The 19,489-nt window shown below is 46.0% G+C and overlaps 1 protein-coding gene across 1 annotated transcript in view; it reads right to left on the reverse strand.

Annotated features, from left to right (window-relative positions):
- Nucleotides 1-4,212: 4,212 nt before the first annotated feature.
- LOC149440285 (uncharacterized) overlaps nt 4,213-19,489 on the reverse strand; it is a 43,628-nt gene continuing 28,351 nt past the window's right edge. Inside the window, 5 exon segments of the mRNA XM_089658840.1 lie at nt 4,213-5,378; nt 5,380-6,524; nt 18,688-18,936; nt 19,029-19,228; nt 19,331-19,394. Coding sequence (XP_089514966.1) covers nt 4,745-5,378; nt 5,380-6,524; nt 18,688-18,936; nt 19,029-19,228; nt 19,331-19,394 — 2,292 coding nt within the window. The 3' untranslated portion in view covers nt 4,213-4,744.

The following is a 19,489-nucleotide window of genomic DNA, read 5'->3' on the forward strand; positions in this document are numbered from 1 at the left end:
GCTCTAGAGGGAGACCACTCTTACTGACCCTGAAAGCAGAGGATCCTGGGACATGTAGTCCCTCAACCAACTCTTACTGAAGAATGAATTAGCCCAGAGACTACAACTGGCTTGAGAGCCAAAGCAACAGGGGATCCTTGGAGAGTTTATAAACTTACTGTAATTGGTGGTCTCGGGGTCTTGCCCTGGGGGCTCTGGAGAGTTCAGTTGTTTGCTGCCCTTCTGCTAGTTTCTGTGGAGAGAAACAGCAACACAGGAGTTCTACATCCAGCCTTCCAGTGACCGTCCTATGTAAGCAGCCAGCAGTTCAGTGACACCGCACCTTCCAGTGACCGTCCTACGTAAGTAGCAATCAGTTCAGTGACACCGCATCTTCCAGTGACCATCCTACGTAAGCAGCAAGCAGTTCAGTGACACCGCACCTTCCAGTGACCGTCCTACGTAAGTAGCAATCAGTTCAGTGACACCGCACCTTCCAGTGACCATCCTACGTAAGCAGCAAGCAGTTCAGTGACACCACATCTTCCAGTGACCGTCCTATGTAAGCAGCCAGCAGTTCAGTGACACCGCACCTTCCAGTGACCGTCCTATGTAAGCAGCCAGCAGTTCAGTGACACCGCACCTTCCAGTGACCGTCCTACGTAAGTAGCAATCAGTTCAGTGACACCGCACCTTCCAGTGACCGTCCTACGTAAGCAGCCAGCAGTTCAGTGACACCGCACCTTCCAGTGACCATCCTACGTAAGCAGCAACCAGATCAGTCACACCACATCTGCCAGTGGCAGGTACCTAGAACCACATTCATCACCAGCGGCCAGAGACACAGGGACATCCATACTGACCATAATCAGTGGTTTCCACTGCAGCCCGATGTACATTCTTTACATCATCCTATCTGCTCCAGAGCCTGTTCACCCCCCTTTCCTGCACCACAGTTTTATCTTCAGTCATGATTGGTGGGAGGGAGATTGTCCAACCTTCACTCTGTGCCTTACATAAGGACACTGCATATTTACCCTCCCCCACTTCTGCTCTACTTCTCACACGTGGACACTGCTAGCAGACACCTTTACCCTCCCCCACTTCCGCTCTACTTCTCACACGTGGACACCGCTAGCAGACACCTCTACCCTCCCCCACTTCCCCTCTACTTCTCACATGTGGACACTGCTAGCAGACACCTTTACCCTCCCCCACTTCCCCTCTACTTCTCACACGTGGACACTGCTAGCAGACACCTCTACCCCACTTGATCCAAGGAGATCCCATTGCTCCATCTTCTCTGCAGATTTGACCCAGTCATTATCATCCCCTATACTCCAACTGTTGAAGGGTCCCATCTATAGCCGGCAGAAGATGAACTCTCCTTGATCTCCATATACTGTATATCCATCAGTAACTCAGAGATGCTCCCACTTTCCATTAGCCTGATCCCTCCACACCCGCCCCATATACAGTCCAGGCGTGGCAGTCCCGGGAGTGCAGCTGTAGCTGCGTGAAGCCTGAATGTCCCAGTAGGAGGAGTTCTGCCCGCAGTGTGAGCTGCACTCCTGGAGGACCCTGTTCTAGTCTATGCTGCACCACCCCCAGCTTCATGATTGGCCTTCCTCTGCCTCATTGTCTGATATCAATTGTCCGTGTATTGCTACATGTTGGGGATTTCTGCTACAAATCTGAACTAGGAATAGAGAAAGGGAGAAAGGATGGCGCTCTACTTCCTGCTCTCTGTGCTTTCCATCCCCCATCAACCAATCACAATAGATAAAAAGTAATATGTAGTGAGCGCTCTCAAATGTATGCAGCAGCTAGTACACTTCAGGTAACCACAATACCTTTAAAATATACGTATATCAATTGTAATAAACAACAGTGCAGCGCTTCAAGAATTAAAATTGGATAAAAACAAAATGTATATACATATGTAAAGTCTATACAGTATCCGCGGTATTGTCTGATGAAAATGTTTCCGAAGTATATACTGCCTCGAAATAACAGCAATGCGCACTCACCAGAAACGCATGGAATATGCGCATATAGAGGTAATCATCCCAGGTGTCCGATCCGACGAAGACCGAGTGGTGGGCGTCCTATTCACAGTGTGTCATCAGAAACAACACGACAGATCCGGAGGTCCCCTTAAGGTTAGTCACACTGATAGTGTTGATCCCTCTTCTGGCTGGTGAGGGTGCCCTTTCTGTGGGAGTAGCAGCTCCAGCAAGGAGCCCCAAAAAACAAGTGCCAGAGATAGTGTAGTATGTTCTTAAGGTGATTTTATTAGTCAGACAAAGTAATAGGGCAGTATGCACATCACAGCATTCATTGCATGTAAAGTGAAAGGAAAAGCATTACTGACCCCAATAAAGATGGCCGCCGGGCCTCCTCGTGGCTCCGGCGGTAGGAAATGACGTCACGCTCTGCACAGCTCCTCCTTAGGCCTTTCGTGCTATAGGCACATCATCAGAGGGGAGGCTGTACAGAAGCGTGACCGACGTCAATGTAATATATAGGGAAAGACGGCGCATGCGCGGTTACCCGCGGCCATCTTCCCGTGGAGTCCGTAGTGCGCATGCGCGCAGACGGAGGCGCCATTTTGCCGTGGATCCGCAAAGAGAAACAGAAGAAAGGGGGTTGGGAGATTCCTCCGCTTATCCATCCCAGCAGCTGTAAGATATTTAGCCGCAGACCCCAGGGAATCCATGGAGCAGTATACCTCTGTCTATTAAAGTGACAGTGCTCCATAAATAGAAAGTTTCAAATATAACTGTGAGAAGCCAATTTCTAAATATTGAGGGCATTGAGGGCATTGAGAATGCCCTCAATATTTAGAAATTGGCTTCTCACAGTTATATTTGAAACTTTCTATTTATGGAGCACTGTCACTTTAATAGACAGAGGTATACTGCTCCATGGATTCCCTGGGGTCTGCGGCTAAATATCTTACAGCTGCTGGGATGGATAAGCGGAGGAATCTCCCAACCCCCTTTCTTCTGTTTCTCTTTGCGGATCCACGGCAAAATGGCGCCTCCGTCTGCGCGCATGCGCACTACGGACTCCACGGGAAGATGGCCGCGGGTAACCGCGCATGCGCCGTCTTTCCCTATATATTACATTGACGTCGGTCACGCTTCTGTACAGCCTCCCCTCTGATGATGTGCCTATAGCACGAAAGGCCTAAGGAGGAGCTGTGCAGAGCGTGACGTCATTTCCTACCGCCGGAGCCACGAGGAGGCCCGGCGGCCATCTTTATTGGGGTCAGTAATGCTTTTCCTTTCACTTTACATGCAATGAATGCTGTGATGTGCATACTGCCCTATTACTTTGTCTGACTAATAAAATCACCTTAAGAACATACTACACTATCTCTGGCACTTGTTTTTTGGGGCTCCTTGCTGGAGCTGCTACTCCCACAGAAAGGGCACCCTCACCAGCCAGAAGAGGGATCAACACTATCAGTGTGACTAACCTTAAGGGGACCTCCGGATCTGTCGTGTTGTTTCTGATGACACACCGTGAATAGGACGCCCACCACTCGGTCTTCGTCGGATCGGACACCTGGGATGATTACCTCTATATGCGCATATTCCATGCGTTTCTGGTGAGTGCGCATTGCTGTTATTTCGAGGCAGTATATACTTCGGAAACATTTTCATCAGACAATACCGCGGATACTGTATAGACTTTACATATGTATATACATTTTGTTTTTATCCAATTTTAATTCTTGAAGCGCTGCACTGTTGTTTATTACAATTGATATACGAACCAATCACAATGTGTCCACAATCACCATGGAAATGATCAGATCAATGAAATGTTTGTCATAGACGGACCATCATGTGCCGATCATATACACAGACATTTGTATCACGGGAAACATACAATAAACATGTATGGAGAAAGACACGGGAAAGTCCCAATATGTGCATTCACCAATCACTCCTTCATTCCCGGTATACACACAATTCCATTGCTTCCATGTGTACACCATCAGTCACTCTTCTAGAATTGGGACATTTTATTACCACCCACCTCTTCAGTGATCCCCCACCATGCAAGTATTGTCCTCACCTACAACTGTGGGCCTAATGAGTGCTTGGAACATTTGTCCACAAAGTATGAATAATAGACCTCCAGTGTTTGTGAAATCTCCCACCACAAATGTACTCAGCCAATCACAGGGCAGGATAAAGAGAAAACAGGAGGCGCAACACCTAGCGCATTATCCAAGGTTTATTGTAAGGACTACAAAATAAAAACACTTCCAGACGAAGCATGTATCTAAAAAGCATGGATGGCCACAACGGCAGTAAGGTGTCCTCACTGTCAGTGCGGTCAAATGGCTGACGCGTTTCGGGGACAAATCCCTTTCCTCAGAGCTAATGACCAGCCTCTGATGCAGATGTGTAATGAATGGAAAGTGGGAGCCTTGCTGGTGATGCCTGAATCACAGGGCAGGACTCCATTTTTATTCTCCTGTCATCAATGGCCGACCCGGTCCCACACTTCATCCATGTCTTTGGGGACCTCTGATCTCCTTATCAACTGTTTCTTCCATGATGAAGATCAGCCATGGAGTATATCTGAGGTGTATATCAGGGTGTGCTTCTTCCCCACATGAGAGCTGGGATGTCCAGCAACATTCATCTAGAAGACATTTCCCGCACTCAAGGCACTAATACACCTCAAGGGTTGTGTGGGACCCCTGATGTACGGGAAGATAGGACTTCAGTGAGGAACATTTACCTCACTCAGGACAGGAAAGTGGCTTCTCCCCCATGTGAGATCTCTGATGTTTATAAAGATGGGATGTCTGTGAAAAACATTTCCCGCACAGAAGACACAAATATGGTTTCTCCCCCGTGTGAGATCTCTGATGTGTGGAAAGATGGGACTTCTGTGAAAAACATTTCCCGCACTCATTACAGGAATACGGCTTCTCCCCCATGTGGGATCTCTGATGTGTGGAAAGATTGGACTTGTCTGAAAAACATTTCCCACACTCAGGACAGGAATACGGCTTCTCCCCCGTGTGAGATCTCTGATGCTTGTTAAGATTGGACTTGTCTAAAAAACATTTCCCGCACTCAAGACAGGAATACGGCTTCTTCCCCGTGTGAGATCTCTGATGTTTATAAAGATGGGACTTAACTGAAAAAAATTTCCCACACTCAGGACAGGAATACGGCTTCTCCCCTGTGTGAGACCTCTGATGTGTGTAAAGACTGGACGTCTCTGAAAAACATTTCCCACACTCAGGACAGGAATATGGCTTCTCGCCTGTGTGAGACCTTTCATGTTTGACAAGATCTGTTTTTTGTGCAAAACATTTCCCGCACTCAGGACAGGAATATGGTTTCTCCCCCAATGTGAGATCTCTGATGCCTGGAAAGACTGAACTTCAATGAAAAACATCTCCCACACTCAGGACAGGAATACGGCTTCTCCCCTGTGTGCAAACTCTGATGTGTGTAAAGATGGGACTTACGTGCAAAACGTTTCCCACACTCAGGACAAGAATACGGCTTCTCCCCTGTGTGAGATCTCTGATGTTTGTAAAGACTGGACGTCTGTGAAAAACATCTCCCGCACTCAGGACAGGAATATGGCTTCTCCCCGGTGTGAGATCTCTGATGTGTGTAAAGATAGGACATGTCTGAGAAACATTTCCCACACTCTGGACAGGAATATGGCTTTTCTCCTGTGTGAGATCTCTGGTGTGTGTAAAGATGGGACTTGTCTGAGAAACATTTCCCACACTCAGGACAGGAATGTGGCTTCTCCCCTGTGTGAAATCTTTGATGTCTGTAAAGGCCGGAAATATGTGGAAAACATTTCCCACACTCTGGACAGGAATACGGCTTCTCCCCCGTGTGAGATCTCTGATGTTTGTAAAGACTGGACTTCTGTGAAAAACATTTCCCGCACTCAGGGCAGGAATATGGCTTATTCCCGGTGTGAGATCTCTGATGTGTGTCAAGGTTGCGCTTATGTGAAAAACATTTCCCGCACTCAGGACAGGAATACAACTTCTCTCCCGTGTGAGATCTGTAATGTGTGTCAAGATGTGACTTATGTGAAAAACATTTCCCACACTCAGGACAGGAATACGGCTTCTCCCCTGTGTGAGATCTCTGATGTGTGTTAAGATTGCCCTTATGTGAAAAACATTTCCCACACTCAGGACAAGAATATGGTTTTTCCCCCGTGTGAGATCTTTTATGAATATGTAGATGGGATTTATAATGGAAACCCTTCTCGCACTCAGTGCAGGAGAAGCTCTTCCCTGTTGGAAGGCCGGCCCGGTCACGCACAGTCTGATGTTCCTCAGGATACGAGGAATCCAATGGTCCATCTACACTGGGTGGTGCCGGATGGACATTGGAGGGAGCCGGGTTTTCTCCTGGACTATACTGTGTGATGTCCTCATCTTCTACTTTCCAGTCTGGAGACAAAGTGAGACAATCCTCGGAGGTTTTCCTCATCTCCCGGCCATGGACTAAAATACAAAGACAAAGAGGATTACTAGACAGGAGCTGATTGGTTCCCCCAAACCAGGACTCCACCAACATCAGGCAGCTTGGTCTCTGAGGAGCTTACAATTCCACCCTCAAGGGAACTAGGAAATGGCTCCTCTGATCTCCTACGAGGTCATTTCTTTATTCATGGACCTTAGTCAGAGAGTGAGGAAACAACCAGAACTGTCTTTTATAGGAGGGACAGTGATGAAGGGATTATAGGACGAGGGTCCCCACCCCCTCTATCACTCATCGTCATCTTCCCAACACAAGAAGTACATAGTGTGGGGGTCAGGAGTATGTAATATACAATATAAATGTTATAGTATAAGGGTCAGGACTCATAATATTGGTATTCAGCAATCAGTGGAAGATGAAATGTTTACTGTAGACAAGTTGCAGAGATCCCACACCGCTGCCTCCCATCTCCTGAGACTGCACTCAGTGACTTGGGTCTGAGACACTACAGACATATCCCTCCACCCGGCACAGCCAGGAAATAAAGCAAAGAACCCTGGGAGAATTGTTCTGTCAGAGATATTACTAGACCCGGGCATGGGGATAAAGATACAAGACTCATACCCCAGGTGCCTAGGTCTAGTAACACTTATGGTGAAAATGAACATTTTGCTGCCAGCTGAACCCCAGAACCTCCATAAATCCAGTCTAGAGACATAAATTGTGTCTGCAGCACAGAGAAGAAAGATTATCCGAGAGAAATCCAGGAATACAGGACGGGGAACACAGCTCAGGAAAGTGACCAGGGGATTACAGGCTGATATCACCCAGTCCCCGCCCTACTCTGGACCAATCAGTGAGCAGTATGGGTGGAGGAATGGATTTAGTGTTCATGACCCACCTGTGCTGATCTCTGTAGGAGTGTCCTCCTCTATAAATGTCCCCGTTATTCCATCCTCCTCCATAGACTGCTGATCATCCCTCACATACGCCTCTTCTTCTTCTGCTTTCACCTCAAATTCTATATCGATTGGATCTCCACTCTAAATCAAGGAAATGAGAGAGAATATCATCTGTAAAATGTAAGGTCACATAAAAACTCCACACATTGTCTCCACAAGTCCATGTTCTAGATTCTCCATCCCACCAACCTTGTAATAGTGAGGGATGGTGTGACCTTCCTGTGTGGAATCCCGGGAATACAGAGGACGGGGACATCTCTCTGGTGGGTTCCTGGTATTAGGTGGCTCCATCATATCCTTGTGTCCTTCTGAATACTCCTCCATCACTCCATACTCCTCATCCTCCTCTTTATACTCTTCTTTAACATCAATATTATCATCCCCGAGGATTCCACTCTGAAAGATATAATAAAACATTCATTGTAACAAACATGCTGTGTATAAATCACAACTACCAATAATTGTCATCATCTACCTGATGATGGTGAGGGATGGTGTGACCTTCCTGTGTGGAATCCCGGGAATACAGAGGACGGGGACATCTCTCTGGTGGGTTCCCATGACTGGATCCATCTGTAGGAAACACACACACTGACTGAATCCATTGTTTCTATGTGTTTATCAGATGATGGGGGATCTAGGTGGATCCTCCGTACTGCTCTCTCCTTTACAATAAAGTCTCCTCTTACCCGGTGATGTGAGGGGCGGCTGATTGTCCATCATGACGTCCTTGTAGAGATCCTTGTGTCCTTCTAAATACTCCCACTCCTCCATGGAGAAATAGACAGTGACACCCTGACACCTTATAGGAACCTGACACACACAATGATACAGTCACCATCCAGACACATCCCTTGTCTGTTACTGGAGAATGTCCCAGAATTCCCGGCACCGCTCACCTCTCCTGTCAGCAGCTCAGTGATCTCTCTGGTGACTTCTAGAATCTTCTTCTTCTTTCTCTCTTCTATCAGGGAGGGAGGTGGAGGCAATGTGATGTCATATGATCTCCAGACTTCACAGGAGGAAAACTCTACATCTGAACACAAATAGTCACATCAAATGATATTCCCAGAATCCTCCTCACCTCTCCATTCAGGTCTCCATTTTATTAAAGCCCCACTTCAGGCTGAGGTATAATTTCCCCCCACAGGACCCCCACACTACGCAGGGTATAAGGAATTCTGACGTCATTATACACAACGCAGGACCAACAGTTCTGTTTTGCTTATGAGGATGCCAAGGGACCCCACATCCTAATACCATAGAATAAAAAGAAAGGAGCCAAATGGAAGGACATTGGGAGGAGGAGCTGTGAGGTCAGTGTGATGTCATAGGATTCTCTGACTCTGGTAGGATGGACATTTGGATGGGGAGATTTGAGGGGTCCTCTATATGAGGCTCCTGTATAAACCAAATCCTTGTTCCTGGGTGCGTCCTACCTCTCCTAAACTGAAGAGTGACCTTTGACCTTTACCATCCAGAAATCTGTCCGGAATCTGTGGAAGTAAGCTGTCATGTGATCAGGTGACGTGCGGAGGAACGGAGTGTAAATAGCAGACAATTGTCTCCAGAGCCCCTAATGGTGGGGATGGATTTGGCGGCGTGCTGGTGCCAATCCAATGTGTGGATGGGGGAATCACTTCAGTTTTTATGGTCATCCCGCTGGCTGAACGATAAAACTGAACCATGTAGGCCAGCTTTGGGAGCAAATATATTATCATCAACTCCTCCCCCTGAAGGGGTTAATCTGGGTTCCCACATTATATATGTGTGTATCATCATCTGCTGGAGATAAAAGATGTCACAGTGACTATGGAGGAAGAGGACGGACGTGACTATGGAGGAAGAGGACGGACTAGACTATGGTGGAAGAGGACAGACATGACTATGGAGGAAGAGGACGGACATGAATATGGTGGAAGAGGACAGACATGACTATGGAGGGAGAGGACGGACATGATGGGGGGTTACTGGGTATAAATGAGAACAACATCTTATTACCTCTTCTGCTGCCACTTCCACCAACATCTCCTCTCTACTTCCTGCCTGTACCTGACATCACTTCCTGTCTTCAATAGAGACTTCCTGTCTGGGTAGAAGTGAGATCCCCACCTTGTGGAGCTCAGAGGAACTGCAGCCCCGAGAAGCGTCTGGTAGTGTGACCCCGGCCTTGTGCTGGGTGTGTATGGACTGTAGATCCTTATAGAGGGGTCACCTCCACTCCCACCAAGGGGGACAGAAATATATGACTGCTCAGGGGAGGGATTTTAGCCCCTTTGATTTTGCAGTAAAATTGAATTGCAGATTTTGTCACGTCATACAAGGAATACTGTTATACAAGGAGTCCCAGTTGAGAAATTGCTCCTGATCTTCATATTAGATCAGATTTTTTTCTTTTGGAGGGCATTGGACTTCATGATTGACATTGATGTACAGCATAGGACTTTTTTTATACATTTTTTTCTTTACAATTTAATTTTTTTTGTAAATAAATATATATGTAAGAGGAAGAGACCCTTGTCCTTGTCCCCCCTGGCAAGTTCCCCCCCATGATGAGGGCATGCCACCTGGTATGGTCTAAGAGGGAGGAATTACAAACCACCCCTTTCCTGGCCTGGCCAGCATGCTCAGATAAGGGTCTGGTATGGAATGTTGGCAGAACCTTCTGGAACATATCTCAGATACTCTCTGTAAGGTGACCATAGACATGGAGGACACCAGCAATGGTTGGGATGTAACATACCCTGTAAAGGTGGCATGATATGACAGATATTCCTGGAATTCAATGTTCAGTATTACAGATACAGTGTTCTCTTCATTTAGTGGTCAGTAGAAGACAAATGGTCACAATATAAAAATCTGAATAGTCGGCTCTGGAGTGTGAAGATTGGAGGAATGAACACCTAGATGGCAATAATGATCTGACATCTCTGTAGACATAGATACGGATGAATGATCTGTCACCTCACTGAGCCTCAAAGGAAATATTTTGATGTGCTGACTACGACCCCAGTGGGGAGAAGAGATTTGTGCACATTGGGCTCCTCACTGGCTGCAAAGGATTGTCCTTCTTATATAAAATGGTATGTTTCTGGAGTACAGAATCCCAGAGGGGCCCCAACATGGTTCTATGGGGTCTGCTCATGACAGCCATGCTGTGAATGAATATGTTGTGATCAGACTGAAACAATGGTGTTGGAAATCACATCACCAACCCAGACACCAGAAACGGTGAGTCCATGTAGCCCATGGCACCTTCAGAAGACAGAACCAACCCCAGGACTGAGGAGGGAACACCCCCCAGAGGTGATTGGACAGGGTTAGAGCCCCCATACTTATCTCTATAAATTAGGAAGCATGAGATATGGACTTGGTCTCCTGTGTTCTCATCTGTGACTATACCGTCTACAAGAAGATGAAGAGTCACACTCCGTAATCAGCCCATTCTTCATATTTTATTCTGTTTCACCCCAATGGGCTCGTTCACAAGGATAGAGTGGCCCCAACCCTACTCTATGTGAGCGAGCCCATTTGGGTGACACATATTTCGGGAGTTTGGTTTATCAGGAGGAGATCATGTGTATGGAGTTATTTCATCATCAACAGAATGAAATATCAAGAGGGAGCTAATTACAGAGTGCAGCTGATGAGAATCCTTCATGTGACAAGTCACCTCCAGGTCCAACTATGGCCCCAGGCAGAGACAATAATATCAATAGTTATTTGTTATTCTTAAGAAAGATGTAATCCTCGGGACATTGCTGCTGAGTTATGGAGGATTTTATATGCTGATTGCCATCATATGGATTAGATTGGATAACCCAGGTCTGTAACTTCCCCACAAAGGATAATTAATGGGCAAATGTTACAAGAAAACATTCAAAAAGCTGAACTCATAGAACAAGACCATGTTCAGGGAGACATTTTTCTGGGCTGCAGTTCCTCTGAGCTCCACAAGGTGATGTTCTCACTTATACACAAACAGGAAGACTCTATGGAAGACAGGAAGTGATGTCAGGTACAGACAGGAAGTGATGTTAAGAATTGACAGGAAGCAATATTAGTACAGACAGGAAGTGATGTCAGGTACAGACAGGAAGTGATGTCAGGTACAGACAGGAAGTGATGTTAATAATTGACAGGAAGCAATATCAGTACAGACAGGAAGTTCCATGTGGTATGAAGCAGAGAGGAGACATTGGTGGAAGTGGAAGCAGATGAGGTAATAAGATGTGATTTTCTATTTACACCCACTAACCCCCCCGTCATGTCCGTCTTCTTTCTCCATAGTCATGTCCGTCCTCCATAGTCCTGTCCGTCCTCCAAAGTCCTGTCGGTTCTCGTCCTCCATAATCAAGTCTGTCCTCTTCCTCCATAGTCATGTCCGTCCTCTTCCTCCATAGTCATGTCCGTCCTCTTCCTCCATAGTCATGTCTGTCCTCTTCCTTCATAGTCATGTCCGTCCTTGTCCTCCATAGTCATGTCCGTTCTCGTCCTCCATAATCAAGTCTGTCCTCTTCCTCCATAGTCATGTCCGTCCTCGTCCTCCATAGTCATGTCCGTCCTCGTCCTCCATAGTCATGTCCGTCCTCTTCCTCCATAGTCACTGTGAGTTGTCATTCAATGTGAGTAGTTGCTGGAAATGGATCATGTGTTTTCTCATTGGGCATCGTTCATTATTAATGATGTAGATCTGCATTGTTGGATGAGTGACGAGGGATTACTTTGGGGGAATCTTTGTTTATTAATAAAGGACTAGTCATGTGATGTGGGTGACGTCTTTATTTACTATTTACATGATTTCTTTCTGAATGAGCACCCCGGGGTATACGTACCCTTACACATTCATGTGGGGGAGGTAGCTGAGGGCCCTCTTATTTGAAGGGGGGATTCCAGATTCCAATATGTCCCCCACCAGGAGACCCCCCTGGGTCAGGGTTGTGGGGAAGAGGTGCAAGATACGCTCCCCATATTGAGGGCACATGTCCTGGCTTGGTTTAGGGGAGGGGTGCGTGATCTGGGGAGGACCCCCAGCCTTCTTTATTGTGTGGGCTTCCCCCATTTATATCCATACCAGACTCCCATCCAGGATAAAGGTCTGCTATGTATTTGTAAGGAGGACCCCACACAGTCTTGTTTTTGTTGTGGAAGTTCCCTATTACCATGTATCCCAGGCCGCTCTATTTACAAACTAGACTGAACCGGGTACATTTGGCTCCTCAATACCTTTCACTATCACCAGCTCCAATGTGCTGACATCATGGCTGTTCTCAGACCCCCCCACCAGGTATAGGGACCCCCTGTGATGTCTGCAGCTTCTGACTCTGTATTTAGCCTGTTGGAGCTTAATATATACATATCTGTCTCCAGTCAAAGGACAAGAAAACAAGGATTTTCCTGATATTACAGACCGGCAGGAAACACAACAAACACGAAGTAAGCCGATCTACATGTTCCATCTCCCACTGAGAGCAGCCTGTCTATTACCCCCTTATATCCCCACCCTAATATTATACAACCAATACAGTCCAGATAATTCTCTGCTATCCATCTACAGAGAAAACCACATGACCCCACCAATGAGGATGGAGGAGGACCGGAGTCACATGACTGAGAGGATACTAAACCTCACCCTGGAGATCATCTACCTGCTGACTGGAGAGGTGAGGAGGATTCTGGGAGGTCACATGACATCACTCTTATCTCTATTAATAAAACGCAGACCTGACCGGAGAGGTGAGGAGGATTCTGGGAGGTCACATGACATCACTCTTATCTCTATTAATAAAACGCAGACCTGACCGGAGAGGTGAGGAGGATTCTGGGAGGTCACATGACATCACTCTCATCTCTATTAATAAAACACAGACCTGACCGGAGAGGTGAGGAGGATTCTGGGAGTCTAACATGATATTCCTATTGGTTCCTCAATACAGAGATTTCCTCTTCTGAAGTCAGGTGATCATATGACCATCACAGTGCCTCCATGTGACTCCCTAAACCCTGAGAGACACAACATGCAGAAGATTCTAGAAGTCACCAAGAAGATGATGGAGCTGCTGACAGGAGAGGTGAGCGGTGCCGGGAATTCTGGGACATTCTCCAGTAACAGACAAGGGATGTGTCTGGATGGTGACTGTATCATTGTGTGTGTCAGGTTCCTATAAGGTGTCAGGGTGTCACTGTCTATTTCTCCATGGAGGAGTGGGAGTATTTAGAAGGACACAAGGATCTCTACAAGGACGTCATGATGGACAATCAGCCGCCCCTCACATCACCGGGTAAGAGGAGACTTTATTGTAAAGGAGAGAGCAGTACGGAGGATCCACCTAGATCCCCCATCATCTGATAAACACATAGAAACAATGGATTCAGTCAGTGTGTGTGTTTCCTACAGATGGATCCAGTCATGGGAACCCACCAGAGAGATGTCCCCGTCTTCTGTATTCCCGGGATTCCACACAGGAAGGTCACACCATCCCTCACCATCATCAGGTAGATGAGGAACAATCACTGATAGTATCATTAGGATCTGTACATTATCTGCATTGTTACCATTGATGGCATTTTTATTATATATTCAGAGTGGAAACCTGAGAGATCCTAAAGTTGAGATAAAAGAAGAGATAAAAGAGGATGAGGATGGGGGGATGGAGGAGTCAGAGCTTCTAAAAGAACAAAAAGATCTGTACCAGGACACCATGGTGGAGTCATCCAGCTACAGGAACCCACCAGAGAGATGTCCCCATCCTCTGTATTCCCGGGATTCCACACAGGAAGGACACACCATCCTTCAGTATTACAAGGTTGGTGGGATGGAGCATCTAGAACATGGACTTGTGGAGACAATGTGTGGATTTTTTATATGATCTTATATTTTACAGATGATATTTTCTCTCATTTCCTTGATTTAGAGTGGAGATCCAATCGATATAGAATTTGAGGTGAAAGCAGAAGAAGAAGAGGCGTATGTGAGGGATGATCAGCAGTCTATGGAGGAGGATGGAATAACGGGGACATTTATAGAGGAGGACACTCCTACAGAGATCAGCACAGGTGGGTCATGAACACTAAATCCATTCCTCCACCCATACTGCTCACTGATTGGTCCAGAGTAGGGCGGGGACTGGGTGATATCAGCCTGTAATCCCCTGGTCACTTTCCTGAGCTGTGTTCCCCGTCCTGTATTCCTGGATTTCTCTCGGATAATCTTCCTTCTCTGTGCTGCAGACACAATTTATGTATCTAGACTGGATTTATGGAGGTTCTGGGGTTCAGCTGGCAGCAAAATTCTGATTCATGGGCGTTACTTGACACAGACACCTGGGACATGTGATTTGGATCTTCTTCCCCATGCCCGGGTCTAGTAAGATCTCTGACAGAACAATTCTCCCAGGGTTCCTTGCTCTGTAGTCTGCTGGCTGTGCCGGGTGGAGGGATATGTCTGTAGTGTCTCAGACCCAAGTCACTGAGTGCAGTCTCAGGAGATGGGAGGCAGCGGTGTGGGATCTCTGCAACTTGTCTACAGTAAACATTTAATGTTCCACTGATTACAGAATACCAATATTATGAGTCCTGACCCTTACACTGTATAATTTATATTGTACATTACATACTCCTGACCCCTGCACTATATACTCTATGTTGTACATTACATACTCCTGACCCCTGCACTATATACTCTATGTTGTACATTACATACTCCTGACCCCTGCACTATATACTCCATGTTGTACATTACATACTCCTGACCCCTGCACTATATACTCTATGTTGTACATTACATCCTCCTGACCCCTGCACTATATACTCTATGTTGTACATTACATCCTCCTGACCCCTGCACTATATACTCTATGTTGTACATTACATACTCCTGACCCCTGCACTATATACTCTATGTTGTACATTACATACTCCTGACCCCTGCACTATATACTCTGTGTTGTACATTACATACTCCTGACCCCTGCACTATATACTCTGTTGTACATTACATACTCCTGACCCCTGCACTATATACTCTATGTTGTACATTACATACTCCTGACCCCTGCACTATATACTCCATATTGTACATTCCATAGTCCTGACTTCTGCTCTCCCCCTCCCCCCCACTGATATATATACACATAATATGGTTTCTCTTTTGTTACACCCATTTCCTCCCAGCTGGACATTTTATATCGGATGATGTGATTGGAGCACAGACTTTTACATGGTGATAATAATGTGATAACTTCCTCCAACTTTGGACCCTTAAACAGAAAGTGATAATGAGGGAGGAGTCAATACCCCAATGATGGTGGTCTTCAGGATCAGTCCAGTCTTCATCTTGGTTGTTCTCCCCCCATCCTCACTCTCTGACCTCTGGTGGAAGTGCAGTACTTCTTGTGTTGGGAAGATGGCGATGAGTGATAGAGGGGGTGGGGACCCTCGTCCTATAATCCCTCATCATTGTCCCTCCTATAAAAGACAGTTCTGGTTGTTTCCTCACTCTCTGACTAAGGTCCATGAATAAAGAAATGACCTGGTAGGAGATCAGAGGAGCCATTTCCTAGTTCCCTTGAGGGTGGAATTGTAAGCTCCTCAGAGACCAAGCTGCCTGATGTGGGTGGAGTCCTGGTTTGGGGGAACCAATCAGCTCCTGTCTAGTAATCCTCTTTGTCTTTGTATTTTAGTCCATGGCCGGGAGATGAGGAAAACCTCCGAGGATTGTCTCACTTTGTCTCCAGACTGGAAAGTAGAAGATGAGGACATCACACAGTATAGTCCAGGAGAAAACCCGGCTCCCTCCAATGTCCATCCGGCACCACCCAGTGTAGATGGACCATCGGATTCCTCGTATCCTGAGGAACCTCAGACTGTGCGGGACCGGGCCGGCCTTCCAACAGGGAAGAGATTCTCCTGTACTGAGTGTGGGAAGAGGTTCTGTTCTACATACCATCTTAATGTGCATAAAAGATCTCACACGGGGGAGAAGCCTTATTCCTGTCCTGAGTGCGGGAAATGTTTTTCACAGAAGTCCATTCTTTACACACATCAGAGATCTCACACAGGAGAGAAGCCGTATACCTGTCTTGAGTGCGGGAAAAAATTTTCACAGAAGTCCCATCTTTACACACATCAAAGATCTCACACGGGGGAGAAGCCATATTCTTGTCCTGAGTGTGGGAAAAGTTTTTCAGATAAATCCAGTCTTTACAGACATCAGAGATCTCACACAGAAGAGAAGCCATATTCCTGTCTTGAGTGCGGGAAATGTTTTTCACTTATGTCAAGTCTTTACACACATCAGAGATCTCACACGGGAGAGAAGCCGTATTCCTGTCCCGAGTGCGGGAAATGTTTTTCACAGAAGTCCCATCTTTCCAGACATCAGCGATCTCATGCGACGGAGAAGCCACTTTCCTGTCCTTAGTGAGGGAAATGTTCCTCATTGAAGTCCTGTCTTTCTGTACATCAGGGGTCCCACACAACCCTGGAGGTGTATTAGTGCCTTGAGTGTGGGAAATGTCTTCTAGATGAATGTTGCTGGACATCCCAGCTCTCATGTGGGGAAGAAGCACACCCTGATATACATCTCAGATATACTCCATGGCTGATCTTCATCATGGAAGAAACAGTCCATAAGGAGATGAGAGGCCCCCAAAGACATGGATGAAGTGTGGGACCGGGTTGGCCATTGATAGCAGAAAAAGAATAAAAATGGTGTCATGACCTTTCATTGGCTGAGTACATTTTGTGGTGGGAGATTTCAGAAACATTTAGAGGTCTATTTAAAAAAAAAAAAAAGATTTAGTTGAACGAATGTGACCGGCGTTCGCCTAGATGGGTTGAATATTGGCCGTATTTTATTTCATACTCTGATTTTCTTGGCTCCATCTAGTGGCTATAATGCAGTATTGCACTACTTTTACTGATTGAGGTATTTCATGAATAATACCTCATTATGGTCACTAGATGGAGCTGACGGTCATAGGAAATCATTGTGTTACATTTTTAAATATTCATTTTTATCATATTCATCCAAAGAATTTTCTTTGAGCAGACCCCTTCATTTCCTTCTTCAGGCATGGATTCATACTAACAGCACACGCCAATTAGGCCACAACATGCTATTATCAGACCACCCATTATTTGTCTCAATCTTCCTAGGCCGGGTATCCATCCAAATACCCCGTCCCACCCATTACCAGGAACATCCTGTTTAATTCCTGAGGACAAGTCATGTAAATCCTTTATGTGTGATTGTATAGAGGTGGCATGATCACTTACATTCCGTCACAATGTTCCCAACCATGATCATTGTTAAGCAGTAAATCATCTATAGTCACTGGATTCTGAAGAACAGCTTTACGGGTTCCTTGGAGGTGGAGTAACAGTTCCTGCAAAGCCATAGAAGTACGATTCAGAGTTTTATCCAGACTACATACAATAGATCCAACTAAACTAGTGTATTCAGCTTTGGAAAGCAGTGTAATGTCTGATATACAATCTTCTGATACAATCTCGGTCCTCCTTCTTGATCTTAGATCCTTCTCCATAGCTTTAGGATGCTCAGGCAATATCATACTCAGACGGCTCCAAGTACAAGGCCCTCCAGTAATATTCCTGGAATATATGAATATGTGGGATTTCCACAAGAAAACAACCATCCTAAAGGTAGTGTGACCTGCTGACTGTGGCTGGGCTGTGATAGAACATGATGACAGCTCATTGGGTTATGTACTGAACTACATGTTCTATTAGACGTACAGAAAATCCTGTCCTGAGGAGATCGGGTTGTGTGATGTGGGCCATATGGAAATCTGAGATCCCAACACCGGGGAATCTCTTCAGAATCACATGTCATATTGTAACACATCTCCTGGGGGAACATTCAACGTTTTCATACCAGTCATATATTCCAGCCTTTATATGGACCTGGACAGTTCTGACAGTCCTCATACAATGACATAGATGGTCCATCATCCATTCTTACATCAGTATCATTAGTCATTACTCTGAAAATGTCCAACAAAACCGAGGTTGGGGTGGGAATGGCCATCAAACATGTAGTTAAATGATCGGCAGCATCTCTGACAGATGGAAATTGGAAACATTCATCACTCTCCTTGCCATATAAACCCAGAAATGTTCTGGTTGATTTAACAGTTCACGTGGATGTCTGCGTGGGACAAGGGTCAGTCTTATGGGGCTGCGGGCAAATGTACATCAAGTCCTGCGGGTGATAATAACGTACTAATCACCCAAATCAGAGAAACACAATCACTGTAAGACAACCTATTAAAAGGAAGATTTTCCAAGAGGTTTATGGATGCAAAAGTATGGACATCCTGATTAGTCTCAGTCCGTCTGTCTTCTAGTGGAACTATATCATCTACTTCTCTCTCTAACACATCTGCTTCAGGGTGTTCGACACCTTCTTCACCCTCTTTCAACACCTCAGGTGGAAGAGAGTCCAGGACTTTCTTTATCCTTGACACATGGATCCAGGCCTGAGAATCCACAGTCAGAACTGCTGTACGGGTCACGGCTGTTATCACTGTGGGCTCCCATAAGGTGGGTCCAGGACCTTGTGCTTATGTACGGCTTTAACAACCACATGGTCTCCAGGCATGAAAGGATGTGTTGGTTCCTGTGAGGAAAGCGGAAAAGAAAGAGATACATCACCGTAGATGCCATTCAAAAGCCCTATAAGATTCATCACATATGTTTCTTGGATCAGCTCTAATTCTCCAGGCATAATCACCAGCAGACCTTTGGTCCATGGGGTAGGAAATGGTCTGTCTATTAAAATTTCAGAAGGTGACAATTTAGTTGTTTTGTTTGGTGTAATCCTGATTTCAGCCAACACTGCGGGCAGATAAGTCTCCCACTTAACAAATGTACCTCCAGTAGCTTTCCTAAACTTCTCCTTAATCGTCCTGTTCATCCTCTCTACCATTCCTGAACTCTGTGGGTGATAAGGGATGTAAAATTTCCATTGAATAACCATTCATTTGGCTACCTATTGAGTCACTTTGGATGTGAATGATGGGCCCTTGTCTG

Source organism: Staurois parvus, unplaced genomic scaffold, assembly GCF_062004578.1.
Source record: "Staurois parvus isolate SC_StPar_1 unplaced genomic scaffold, SC_StPar_1.0 ptg001098l, whole genome shotgun sequence".
Lineage (NCBI taxonomy): Eukaryota > Metazoa > Chordata > Amphibia > Anura > Ranidae > Staurois > Staurois parvus.